The sequence below is a fragment of the Armigeres subalbatus genome, unplaced genomic scaffold (genome assembly GCF_024139115.2).
Source record: "Armigeres subalbatus isolate Guangzhou_Male unplaced genomic scaffold, GZ_Asu_2 Contig584, whole genome shotgun sequence".
NCBI lineage: Eukaryota > Metazoa > Arthropoda > Insecta > Diptera > Culicidae > Armigeres > Armigeres subalbatus.
In genome coordinates, this window is record NW_026943352.1 from 93,721 (window position 1) to 108,109 (window position 14,389).

General features: G+C 41.4%; 1 protein-coding gene across 1 annotated transcript in view; it reads left to right on the forward strand.

The window, feature by feature from the left end:
- The window catches only part of LOC134204445 (uncharacterized), a gene marked incomplete at its 3' end in the record, with an annotated part of 106,972 nt that extends 93,570 nt beyond the window's left edge, over nt 1–13,402 (forward strand). Inside the window, exon 4 of the mRNA XM_062679270.1 lies at nt 13,070–13,402. Coding sequence (XP_062535254.1) covers nt 13,070–13,402 — 333 coding nt within the window. The remainder of the gene's footprint in view (nt 1–13,069) is intronic.
- Nucleotides 13,403–14,389: the final 987 nt, after the last annotated feature.

A 14,389-nucleotide genomic window follows, 5' to 3' on the forward strand; every position in this document is an offset into this window, starting at 1 on the left:
GAGTTGGGGATATTGACAAGTCGGGTAACCTGTACATAAAAAAATCTTGAGCGAACACACGATTGCAAAATGAATGCTACTCAACCCAACAGCGAACCAACAAACGATTCATGCCTAGTACTGAGTGCCCCCCAGCAGGAATAAGTGGAACCACAGATAGTGGGAAAAGAAATCGAGAGATGAGAAATGAACCGATGGGTAGTGAGTGCAGCAGAAAACACTGAGTTGGACTCAGCAGATTGATTCAATTTACACTCAATGATTCGTTTTGCGGCCTGATTGTTTCTGCCGAATCCTCACTTACCACTCAATTGCGATTCCATTCGTTTACGAATCGAATGTAAACAAATAGGGGAAGTGCACCGGTTTTGGCCAACTTAGTGCCTAATTTGGCCAAACTTGGAAAATACATATTTTTCCAAAATAATCGATCAGTTGAAAGCAGAGTTGAACCGTGAGGGATATATCTTTTGATGAAACTAATAAAACCCTCGCGAATTTCTTTGTTTTTGGAGTTATTAGCAAAATTGACCAAATTAGGAACATGGCCAAAACCGGTACAGTTCCCCTACTCGGCTATGCATTATGTGCTATCTGTGGGATAGATTCGGTGGTGAATTTTGTCTGTTTGTTTTTTAGCATGATTCGTTACTATCTGAAGCCAAACGGCAGACAATCGAAATTGAAAATTTTGGAAGGGCTCGTGTACAGTTGCCTAATTTGCGATTGTGTGTAGAGGTGAGTGAAAGATTAGCGCTAAATGAACCGATTTTTTCCATACCTGCTTTGGGCACCAGTGAATAACATGTCCAACTGAATATTGTACCCCACAGATTTCACAAACGGTCTGACAGGGCCCGCTGCTTGCGTATACAATGGTGAAATGGAGATATTCTTGAAGAGGCTATTGAAGATTCCGTTCATGGCAACTAGAAACAGGCTCTCCGACAGAAAAGACTACTGTGGGACTCCAATCTCCAGTCTGAGTAGGTCCTGGAGGCATAGTTGCCGATAAAAAACCGAGTGAGCAGGCGAGAGAGAAAAATTTGATCAATGGTTATGTTACTAACAAAACTCCAGTTCACCAGCTGCTTAGCAACTAGTAGGGTCTAAGTGCGGTTAAACGCATTCGAAACATCCAGAGAAACTAGATCATCGAGTTTCTCTTGGTTGAAGGTATTTTGGAGTACGACTCCTAATTCAGGAAAAGTATGAACAGGTCTTAAATCCCTGGCGAGCTCCCTGGAAAAGCCTCAAGTTTTTCACGCAGCCTACGGTTTAACAACCTCTCGACGATCTTTGATGCATAGAATGTAAGCGGGATATTTGATGATGCTATAACTTAACTATTCCTCTTACATTTCTGGTTCTCTATTTTGTTGTGTTTACAATTTTCATTATTTTGTGGCAAAGACCACTTATTCCGGCCAAACGTGTCCATTTTAAGAAGACATCTCCTCGATTCGCCTTATACCGGGCAAAGGCGTTCATTTAAGACGAGATAATCCATAATTTTATAATTTTGTCCCAGAATAACGTTTTATTGGTTTTGACCAGAGGCGCGGCCACGTTCCAAGACGTGGGTAGGACAAAAACTGTATTACCAAATCTATAGAATTCTTTTAAAGAGTTTCAGGTACCCTCCGGAGATCCTCTCGGGTTTCAAGAGACTTTTCTATCTTCAGATAAGTTATAAAACTCCCTATGACTATATTAAGACAATCATACAATCATCATACTACTTCATTTTTGCTCTCTGCAATTGTTTTCTCTTATTCTTGTTTAGTTTCTTAATTTATGGAGACGATAGTGAATACAGCTTCTGCCTCATAGACAGGAGGTCTGGCAAAGACTACATCACATAATGTGGCAAAGACTATACTGCTGTAATCTGAAAAAGTGATGTAAACGCCATTTTCCTGAAATAGTGTTAACGATTACTACTCATCGAGCTCTTTAACAGCAAAATGAAAAACATGCATGTTGTAAATTGGCACTTACGTAGCTTTTCCAGATTACGGCAGTATATCACTTTTTTAAGTGAATCCTTGATGTACACTTCTATTTATCTACTCTACATAATTAACGTAGTATTGCGGGGATGCGGGGTTTTCTCGGTATCTAGTAGCAACAATAACTACACACTAATAAGTTAGCAACATATCGAAATATAAATATAAAGTCCAAAGTATGTACGATTTTCAGCCACTATGCGTCTCCGAATTTCTCTGCTGGTATCATTTTCGGCAGTCACCAGTGAGCCCAAGTACACAAATTCTTCTACCACCTCGATTTCGTCACCACCGATGCCAACTCGCGGTGGGTGGCTCACATTGTCTTCTCTTGAACCTCTACCTATCATGTACTTCGTCTTCGACGTGTTGATGACTAGTCCGATCCGCTTGGCTTCCCTCTTCAGTCTGATGTAGACTTCCTTCATCTTCTCAAAGTTACGTGCCATAATATCTATGTCGTCGGCGAAGCCAAATAGTTGAACGGACTTATTGAAAATTGTACCACTCGTGTTAATCCGTGCTCTTCGTATTACCCTTCCAAAGCGATGTTGAATAACAGACACGAAAGACCATCACCTTTCCGTAATCCTCTGCATGTTTCAAAGGGACTCGAAAATGTCCCTGAAACTCGATCTACGCACATAACCCGATCCATCGTCGCCTTGATCAACCGTATCAGTTTTTCCGGAAATCCGTGTTCGTGCTCTAGTTTCCATTGCTGATCCCGATAGATTGTATCATATGCGACTTTGAAGTCGATGAATAGATAATGGGTGGGCACGTTGTATTCGTGACATTTCTGCAATACTTGACGTACGGCGAACACCTGGTCCGTGGTGGAGCATTTCGCCTATAAAACCCGCCTGGTAGTGCCCCACGAACTCCCTTGCAATTGGTGCTAGTCGACGGCATAAAATTTGCGAGAGTACCTTGTAGGCGGCGTTCAGCAATGTGATTGCGCGGTAGTTGCTACAATCCAGCTTATCGCCCTTTTTGTAGATGGGACACACGACACCTTCCATCCACTCCTGCGGCAAAACTTCCTCATCCCAAATTTGGTAATGACCCAGTGCAGCGCTCTAGCCAGTGCCTCACCACCGTGTTTAAATAGCTCTCCTGGTAGTTGGTCAACCCCAGGGGTGCTGTTGTTCTTCAGCCGGCCAATCTCCTTCTGGATTTCCTGCGGACCGGTAGAATTATGTCCTGCGCACGTTCCCCAGGTTCATCAAAATACCGCCATCTTCGTCTGCCACATCACCATTCAGGTGCTCTTCGTAGTGCTGCCGCCACCTTTGAATCACCTCACGCTCGTTCGTAAGAAGGTTCCCGTTTATGTCCTTACACATATCGGGCTGTGGCACGTGGCCCTTACGTGAACGGTTCAACTTCTCATAGAACTTTCGTGTGTTATTAGCGCGGTACAGTTGCTCCGTCTCTTCACGGTCTCGATCTTCCTGCTGACGCTTTTTCCTCCGGAAAATCGAGTTTTGTCTGTTCCGCGCCTGTTTATATCGTGCCTCGTTCGCCCTCGTGCGGTGTTGCAGCAATCTCGCCCATGCTGCATTCTTCTCTTCTACTAACTGCTTACATTCGCCGTCATACCAGTCGTTTCTCTGATCCGGGAGCACCGTGCCAAGTGCAGCGGTTGCGGTGCTACCAATGGCGGATCGAATATCTCTCCAGCCATCTTCAAGAGACGCTGCGCCTAGCTGCTCTTCCGTTGGGAGTGCCACTTCCAGCTGCTGCGCGTATTCTTGGGCTAGTCTACTGTCTTGTAGCCGCCCAATGTTTAGCCGCGACACTCCGACGCGTGTTGTACACCGTCGAGAGTTTTGAGCGCAGGCATACTGCAACGAGGTAGTGGTCGGATTCAATATTCGCACTGCGGTAAGTGCGGACGTTCGTGATGTCGGAGACGAATTTACCGTCGATTAGAACGTGGTCGATTTGGTTTTCCGTTTCTTGGTTAGGTGATCTCCATGTGGCCTTGTGGATATTTTTGCGGGGAAAGAAGGTGCTTCGGACTACCATTCCGCGGGAGGCTGCGAAGTTTATGCATCGTTGGCCGTTGTCATTCGATACGGTGTGCAGACTATCCGGTCCGATGACCGGTCTATACATTTCCTCCCTTCCTACCTGCGCGTTCATGTCACCGATGACGATTTTGACGTCCCGCAGTGGACATCCATCGTATGTCTGCTCCAGCTGTGCGTAGAATGCTTCTTTCTCGTCGTCGGGTCTCGCTTCGTGTAGGTAGTGCAAATTGATGATGCTATAGTTGAAGAAACGGCCTTTAATCCTCAGCTTGCACATCCTTGCGATGATTGGCTGCCACCCAATCACGCGTTGGCGCATCTTTCCCAGCACTATGAAGCCGGTTCCCAGCTCGTTAGTGGTGCCACAGCTTTGGTAGAAGGTAGCCGCCCGATGCCCGCTTTTCCACACTTTCTGTCCTGCCCAGCAAATCTCCTGCAGCACCACGACGTTGAAGTTGCGGGGATATAATTCATCGTAGATCATCCTGTCGCAACCTGCGAAACCTAGCGACTTGCAGTTCTATGTTCCTAGCTTCCAATCGTGAGCCTTTATTCGTCGCCTAGGTCTTTGCCGATTGTATCGAGTCGCATTATCTTTTATATTGTTCATAATTATTGGTTTTCCAGGCGGCTTATTGGGCCTGCGCAAACCTCCTGTCTCGCCGGAGGGCCGTCGTGTCAGGGCTGCTTAGCGTTCCACCTAACACCAGGACTTGGGCTTGTGCGCTTTGAGCGGCACACGCTCGCTTTGGCGGAGCCTACTTGGGGATACATGCAGCTTTTTATAGAGGTTTAACAGGGCCCACTGTAAAACCTCACCACATCCTAGGCAGGCGCCACAACTCGCAGATTGCCTCGGGAGGGATCGTCAAGCCCTTGGACATAGTCCCTGCTGCCCCTAAGTAACCGAAAGGGTTAAGGAGGTCAAATATTGTCAAATTTATTGTTACGTTATCAACGGATGTCACCTTATCTTAGGGAACGTCCATAAATTACGTCACGCTTTTAATGGGAGGGAGAAGGTTTCTAAAAGTGTGACTCATATACATTTTTGAGATTTCATACAAATAGCTGGACAATGAAAAGAGGAGGGATTGAAAACGGTTGATTTTGTGATACATAATTTATGGACGTTTATTTGATGCACTCATTACTTGCCACGAAACTCAACCAGTCACCATTGATGGTCAATATAGATTTCCTATAATAACTTTGGTCTCTTTTCACTAGCCCTTGTCCTACTACCATGGTAGCATGTTCACGTGGTTTATGGGCATTTAAAGCATTTAAAAATGTTAGAACCTGAAAAATATCAAAAAATGTGTAAAAGAAAATTATTCCGTTTTTGTCAACTGAAACTCACGGACCGTGTTGATAAAAACGGAACATATCTGTACTGATAAATAAAAAGTGAGATGTGAGAAGTAAAAAGTAAGAATAGTGAAGCTTTTAGTGAAAAGTGAGAAATGAAAAGTGATAAGTGAAAACTAAGAAGTAAGAAATGAAAAGTGATGTGTGTGTGTGTGCGTCGTCCTCTATCCCTCACCCATCTGGGGGTAATGATCAAGTAGTACTACGAATAAGTTGATCATAACTCGTGCTCCGTAATAATGCCCTTTTTGTTGTGAACACCAGTACTACAAAAAGGATTCACTTCTGAAGCAAGAAAGGTTTCTTCACAGTTATGTTTGATCCATCCTAGCAAAAAATCCAGTAAGTTCATTTTCATCTTGAGTCTAGTGTTTTTAGTTTACTCCTTGGTGAAATTCCGCCATACGAAATAACGTTCTCATGGTCATTCACCAGTTCATCGATACCAAAGCAGAATTTTGATTGGTCAAACGTGTCCCCATGCATGTAAGTTTGTCGAATTTTACCTGCATGTTCCTACTCATATTGTGTTGATGGTTTGGTTAGTTTGATTAATGGATTTATTGTTGGAACATCAAACCACCGACAAATCTCTCATCCAAAACTACTAAGCTTGAAATGCTTCAATCCATAGTAATAACAATTTCCTCGACGTAGGCACGCCACGGAAACGGCACTAAATAAGCTGTATTTGATGATCAGACAGGATCACACGAAATCCTCTTCTTGGACAACACAGATGAAAAACAGATTTGTCGCCCATCAAAGTTTCTTGTTTGAACAACGATCAACTGCAACGACTTCTGGATGCTTCAGGTGCTTTTTCTTCAGCAAAAACGAATGAAGATTTAATCAATGGCTTGAGAGCTTTATTAATAGGAGCGGGAGACACTTTTTTTTTGACGAGATAAATTTTTTCTGGGGACGAAAACACCGCTTCCAAGTTTCATTGATGTGTGAAACAAATTCAAGTGAGAAATGAAAAGTAATAAGTGAAAACTAAGACGTAAAAAGTGAAAAGTGAAAGTAAAAAGTGAAAAATAAGAAGGAAGATAAAAAATGTATTGTTTATGTATCCTTCCTGTGTCCATCTTCTTTTTATTCTTATATCTTCCTTTTTCATTCTTCTTTCATCTTTTTTCCCTTTCCCTTCATTCTTCTCATTCTTCTATTTACTTAAGTCCAAGGATGTTATCGATCATTTAGTAATTTTCGTTCGCTCGTTTAGTAGTTTCTCAATAACTCATTTTAGAAGCTGAATTTAAAAAAGTGTTGTATGGTGGACTTCTAGTGGGAAGGTTTTTCTACAACTCTTCCTAATGGTTCGTTGTTAGAATTCAACTAATAACGGAGATATAGCGCTAGTTGCAGTAACTCAAACTAAATTATTGAAATTTTGTTATCATTTAGTTTGAGTTACTGCAACTAGCGCTATAGCTCCGTTATTGGTGGAATTCTAACAACGAACCATTAGGCAGTATTGTAGAAAAACCTTCGCATTAGAAATCCACCATACAACACTTTCTGAAATACAGCAACTAAAATGAGTTGTTTACAAACTACTAAATGATCGAACGTAAATTACTAGATGATCGATAACATCCTTGCTTAAGTCTTACGTCTTCTCTTCTTTATTTTTTCTCCTTTATTTCTTCTTCCATCTTTCTTTTTTTTTCTCTTACTTTTTCTTCCTTCAATCTTTCTCCTTAATCCTTATCTTTTCTTTACGCATTTTTTTCTTTTCTCTTCTTTACTTCTTCTTTATTATTTCTTTTTTTCTTTATTTCTTCTTTCTACTTCCTTTTCCCTTTTGGTTCCTTCATTCTTGGTTCTTCTTTCCATCTTATTCATTCTTCCTTTTTCAGTTTTCCCATTTTTCTTTTTCCTTCTTTTTTTTTTTTTTTTTTTTTTTTTTTAACTAATTTTATTTGCTAATTATCTAATACATGCATTCATCACTTAGACTAGGTGTTCCGTGTTTTCTTAACACTATCATCCTTATTTGCTATGTTACGCTTTTAGTTATTATTAATACATTTCAATTGCCTCTGGCAGTTAGAATTTTTCCTCTGGTTGAATTGAACCATGTAGGAATTACAATGTTTTCAACTTAAACTAAACTTAACCTATTTAATACTAAGGGTACAAGGAGTTAATCGTTGCAATAGAAGATTGCAACGATTATATCTAAAATTGGAAATTATTTTGTTGGACATTTGTTGCAATGTCTCAATATTAGAAATTCTATGAAGTTCATTGGTACTATACCACGGAGGCAACTTCAGAATCATTTTCAAAATTTTATTTTGAATCCTCTGGAGTGCCTTCTTTCTGGTATTGCAGCAACTAGCCCATATTGGCACAGCATACAACATGGCAGGTCTAAAATTTGTTTGTAAATCAAAAGTTTGTTCTTAAGACAAAGTTTTGATTTTCTGTTTATAAGTGGATATAGGCACTTAATATATTTGTTACATTTGGCTTGAAGGCCTTCAATGTGATTTTTAAAGTTAATTTTTGATATAGCAGAAGTCCTAAATATTTAGCTTCGCTAGACCAATTAATTGGAACCCCATTCATAGTGACAATATGTCTGCTAGAAGGTTTCAAATAGGAAGCTCTCGGCTTCTGTGGGAAAATTATAAGCTGAGTTTTGGAAGCATTCGGGAAATTTTCCATTTTGCAAGTAAGTGGAGAAAATATCCAAACTTTTTTGCAATCTACTACAAATGACACGAAGGCTTCGCCCTTTGGCTGAAAGGCCCGTGTCATCTGCAAACAAAGATTTTTGACACCCTGGTGGTAAATCAGGTAAGTCAGAAGTAAAATGTTATACAATATGGGCCCCAGTATGCTGCCTTGGGGGACACCAGCCCTTACAGGTAATCTATCAGATTTAGTATTCTGATAGTTGACCTGCAGCGAGCGATCTGATAAATAATTTTGGATCAGTTTAATGATGTACAGAGGAAAATTAAAATTCATCAATTTTACAATCAAACCTTCATGCCAAACACTGTCAAATGCTTTCTCTATATCAAGAAGAGCAACTCCAGTCGAATATCCTTCAGATTTGTTGAGCCGAATTAAGTTCGTAACTCTTAATAACTGATGAGTGGTTGAATGCCCATGGCGAAAACCAAATTGCTCATCAGCAAAATAGAATTGTCATTAATGTGAACCATCATTCTATTTAAAATAATCTTTTCAAACAGTTTGCTTATTGAAGAAAGCAAACTGATTGGGCGATAACTAGAAGCCTCAGCTGGATTTTTGTCCGGCTTCAAAATTGGAACAACTTTGGCGTTTTTCCATTTATCTGGAAAGTATGCCAATTGAAAACATTTGTTAAATAAATTAACCAAAAGGATAAGGAGCTCTCAGGAAGTTGTTTGATAAGTATGTAGAAAATACCATCATCACCCGGGGCTTTCATATTTTAAATTTTCTAGTAATAGATCTCACTTCATCCAAATTGGTTCCCAACGAAGGGTCAAAAACATTCTCTTGATTGAGAATGTCTTCGAAGCTCCGTGTAACCTGATCCTCAATTGGACTAGTGAGACCTAGACTAAAATTATGGGCACTCTCGAACTGCTGAGCAAGTTTTTGAGCCTTTTCGCCATTTGTTAATAAAATTTTATTTCCCTCTTTAAGCGCTGGAATTGGCTTTTGAGGTTTTTAAGAATTTTCGTTAATTTCCAAAAGGGTTTCGAACTGGGATCCAACTTGGAGACATTATTCTCAAAGTTGGTATTTCTCAGAATAGCGAAACGTTTTTTAATTTCATTTTGCAAATCTCGCCAAATAACTTTCAACGCGGGATCGCGAGTTCTTTGGTATTGCCTTCTTCTCACATTTTTAAGACGGATCAGTAGCTGAAGATCGTCGTCAATAATAATGGAGTTGAATTTAACTTCACATTTCGGAATTGCAATGCCTCTGGCTTCGACAATTAAACTTTTTCCTTCTTTCTTTTTGCCTTTCTCGTATACAAAGTATACGTAAACGCTATATGTTCGATCCAAAACGAACTTTTTATAGGAGGCCCGGAGACCCATAGTGTATTATATACCGATCGACTCAGCTCGACGAATTGGAGTGATGTCTGTGTGTGTGTATGTGTGTATGCGCAAAAAGTTTAGCTTATTTTTCAGACACTTATCCTCAACCGATTTGCTCGCATTCGACGGAGAATCCTGTCCCATTGTTTCCTATTCAAAATTGACAGGATCGGACTATGGGATTAGAAGCTATTGCCAAAATACTTTTTATCAAATAAAAGCACACTAGCTCATTTTTAGGCACTTATCCTCAACCGATTTTCTCGTAACAAGTTGCATTCGACGCGGAATCTTGTCCCATTGTTTCGTATCGAAAATCAGCCCAACCGGACTATGGGCTTCGGAGTTATGGCCAATTTTTACAAGAAAAATTCTCACTCTTTTTTTAGGCACTTACTCTCAGTCGATTAGCTCGCAACATTCGACGCAGAATCATGTCCCATTGTTTCCTATTAAAAATTGGCCGGATCGGACTATGGGCTCAGAAGTTATGGCCAAAATACTTTTCTTCATACCAAAAGTGCGAAGAAATTACTCACTCAAAATATTTTTTTTCATACAAAAAGAGCGAAGAAATTACTCACAACGAGAAAGGCACTATCACCGCTAGGTGTATTACTTTGGGTTTTACTTTTAAATGTCGGATTTAGGTAGTCAGAATACCCTTCGACTGTTTTTTTTGCGTCTTGCATCTTATAGTGTTGTTTGTAATGTCCCAATGCATTTACCTTTCTCGGGTGCCTAGAGAGATGACTCCTATGCGCTCGGTGGGCTTTCCTTCTGGGCTGAATAGTACGACGTGTTTCGTCCCACCACCATCTAAGGGCAGTAGTGGGGTCCAGGACGATTTTTGGAGCAGTCGGGAAGCGTTAACCGGGTACCGTGCTCCAACGCGCATCGGATACTGCTATCAACAAACTCCCAGTCGGCGGTATCATAACGCCATCGCAGCCTCTTGAAGATGGTAGGGGGAGAAGCGTTGGTAGTAACCCGAATTGGCTGCTCGCATAGAGGTCGGAAGTAACCTTCCACTTTAGCATGGGAAGGAGGGGTCGGTTGATTGTGGTCACGTCAATAACGGCGACTGAGTGGGCTTTAAAAAAAGTGGGCGAATAATCGTTGAGGGGAACTAGTTCTGCTTCCTCAAAAGCATTTAGTAGGGCAACACGGCGCGGGAGTCCGACCTTGTACCCCCAGGTCGGGTAGTGGGCGGTGATATCTCCCAGTAAACGAAGGGGAGAAAGGCATTACAGGCAAAAGGTCAAACGGACAAAAGGTAGAATGACAAATGGTCGAAGGAACAAAAGGTCGAAAAGGACAAAATGTTGAAAGGATTAAACATCGAAAGGGACAAAAGATCGAACGGAATAAAGGTTGAACGAGATAAAAGGTCGAACGAAACAAAAGGTCAAAAATGTACAAAATACTGAAAAAGGAATTTTTGTTCCTGCTTGTTCCTACTTTTTCCTTCTTTCAGCTTTCCTCTTGCCTCTTTTTTACATTGCCCTTCTCTCTTTTTCCTTCTACACTCTTCTATTTTTGCTTTTCTCGTATACTAAGTAATTTCTTAATCATTCTTCCTTCTTTCTCCCTTTTTCCCTTTTATTTCTTCCTTCTTCTTTTTACTTTCTCCCTTCATCCTTGTTTCGTCTTCTTTCTTTTTGCCTTTCTCGTATACTATGTTTACGGAGTGATCCATAGTGTTGTATATCATTGGAGTCAGCTCGACAAATTGAGATGATGTCTGTATGTGTGTGTATGTGTACAAAAATGTGAAACTAACTTTTTTGTACTTAGCATTATCCAAGTTTCTCGCAACAAGTTGCATCCGGCGCAGATTGTGGCCTAGTTGGACCCTAATTGAAAATAAGACCGATCGGACATTGCGTTCCGGAGTTATTAACAAAACATTGATATGGAAATGCTAATATCATCTTCCAAACTTGGACGCCAGTGGAGATATATCAGCTTCCACACTGATATTCTTCCCTCCCCCTTCATACGGGAGCTTGGCAGAAGGAAGGTCGTGCGATATGTGTCATCACAAATATTGCCCTCCGCTCGCTTTCACATCGACATCTGGGTTTTTCTTCTCTATTTCTTCTTTTCTCTTAATTTTCCTTCCTTTTCTTCCTTATTTTTCCTCCCTTCTTTCTTCTTCCTTTTTCCTACCTCCTCTTTCTTTTCGTCACTGATTTCCTCATCTTCCTTATTCCTTTTACTTTCTTCTTTCTTCCTTAATTCTTCTTTGTCCGTCCGTCCTATTTTTTCCTTCTATCTGATTCTTCATTCTTCGTTCCTACTAACTTATTCTTTATTGAGCGGATTGGTGGCCTTGTGTTACTGCTTCTGCCTCATACGCTGGAGAATTAGGGTTCTATCCCTGGCCCTTTCCCATTTCATATTACACCCAACCAGCGGATGGCAGATTTTAATACAGTTCTGCATAAGAACCTTGCAGAAACTGTATAATAATTGGGCATATACAAAATCTGTATTATTTTAATACAATATTTGTATAAAAAGCTTACAGAATTGTATATGCCCAGATTTTATACAATAATTGTAAGATTTGTTTTTTGGGTGTAGATAATTCCGTTAATCCAATAGTTTAATCTCGTTGGAAATCAAATTCTCATTAGTGGGCAAGCAGGATTCTTCCTTCTTTCTTTTCCCTGCAGCAGGAATCCTGCTTCTTTTTTTCAAACTTCCTCTCCCTTCCCCCTTCTTCATTCTTCTTCATTATTTCATCCTTATTCCTTTTCCCTTCTTCCCTCATCCTTCTTCTACATTCCTTCTTTTCTTTCTTTTCTTTTACTTTTCGACATTCTGTCCCTTTCGACTTTTTGTCCCTTTCGATCTTTTATCCTTTTCGACCTTTTGTCCTTTCGACCTTCTGTCCCTTTTAAAGTTTTGTCCTTTCGATATTTTGTCTTTTGACCTTTTGTCATAGATACAACATGAGTTCATTTCGCGCCGCACTCTTAATCGATTTCTGGCGAGTTTTATGGACACAGTCACCGAAACGATGATTTTTTACGATTGTTTAATTTTTCCGTACAATTCTTCATCTTACTGCTAATCTCGAAAGAAATTTGCCTGTAAAAATGATAATCGGATAATCCTTTTGTGAGCTAAAACGCGGCAATGGAAACTTTAACTAATTTTTGTGAAATATTATTATCTAAATTTCTAATGGTACTTACCGATGCAAAAAAGGCAGTGGAGCGGTGTGTATCTCTAACCTGCACTTCTTCAAATACTATACATATTTCATTCATCTGCTGACAGACAGTTTTGCTTTTCTCAAGGATTATGTAAATCGAACTTATTATAAAAACACCTGTTGTCAGGTATCTCGATGTTGATCTTTACATAATTGGAACAGAATAAGTCAAAATATTGACATAATTCGAAATGTTTTCAATATATTTTGACTGTACGCAAAACAAAAGTTAATCAGCTGTCCCTAACTGCAAAATCAATCACCACTCAGAACCATTAATCATTTGCCATCTGCAAAACAGGGGCTGCGAGTTGAATGTCCAAATAATGGTTTCATTTGTTTCTTCCTTTCTTCCAGCATCGCACTCTGGGCGACCCAACGGAGGAAGAAGTTACCAAAAATGCGGCCGTCGATTCCGACGGGAAGCCGGTTCCCATCGGTGGCGGCGGTGCTGCCGGCGATGGCGCTGGCGGTCTGCAAAACCTAGTCAGTGATGCAAGTGGCGGGGCTGGGTTGACGACGACGGCAACCGGCGGCGATAGCAACAAACCAAAGACAATCGGTGCCATCGTGGCCCGACCCGATGGGCTGCTGAAGAACATCAAGGAAGAGGTGGAGGTCTCCCGGGAGGAAACCAAGGAGCGCACGGTGCACGAAGAGCGGAAGCACTTTGGCGATTTCACCGATGATGTGAGTACCCCAGTTTGTTCTTAATTCCACGAAACGAGTTGTTTCACAACTACACTTTCATCACAAGCTCAACGACCTCCATCGACCCTTAAGTAGGTCAATTACCAATCTGGAACCGCGAGCGGTAAGCTTCAATAGCCCCGCGCGCAAATCTCAAGATCCAATTTAGCATTTTTTGTGCACGCTTTCCTTGTCATAGAAGAACCATCGTCTTATATAACAGCTCGGTAGGGTACTACAGCACTGACAACTGCTCGTTGGCCTCTGGAGATCACTCTGTCCCTTCGCCCCCCTCCGACGGAGATGCTGACGTAATCCCGTCGGGTCTCCCCAAGATTATTTCTGGCTCAGTTAGTCAGATGCATAACCTCCGCCGCAGTGTCTTGCGCTATGTGCTCGCTGTGTTTTACCACTTCACACTCCACCTCATGCGATCCGCGATCTGATTGTATGGAATCGATCGGATTAGCTTCTCGCGCACACGTTCTTCTTCGCGATTCGCCACGATCAGGGAGGTAGTGAGGGATCTTGGGACCCTCAGTCGCGCAAGATTATGTGATCAAACTATCGCCACCCCATGTTCGTGTGTGCCATTCTCCGATCACAAGCGCATCAGCTTCGAAGATCAGCCAAAGATCACCGATCACCAGCTCCGGCAGAAAAGAAAGAGAAACACGATCGTGCACCGATCGGCACACTTCGATAAAATGTCAATTCGTAGGGTCTGTTCTTGCCATTTTCCAATTATTTTCTTGACGAATTCACACTCATACTCTATCTCGTGAATAATGGGAATAATGCGCGGTAATGAAGTGAGTCAAGATTTGTTCCACCGGCGATCATGTCTGGTGTACCTTTTGTGCCGCTGACGATGGTGATCTTTGATGGTTCGTGTTAATTGGGGTCTCAAATTGGTACTGCGGGCACGATGGCCGTCATCGTCGGTTTGCTATCAACACACTAGAGCAGGTTTGTTGGCGGCCTTCG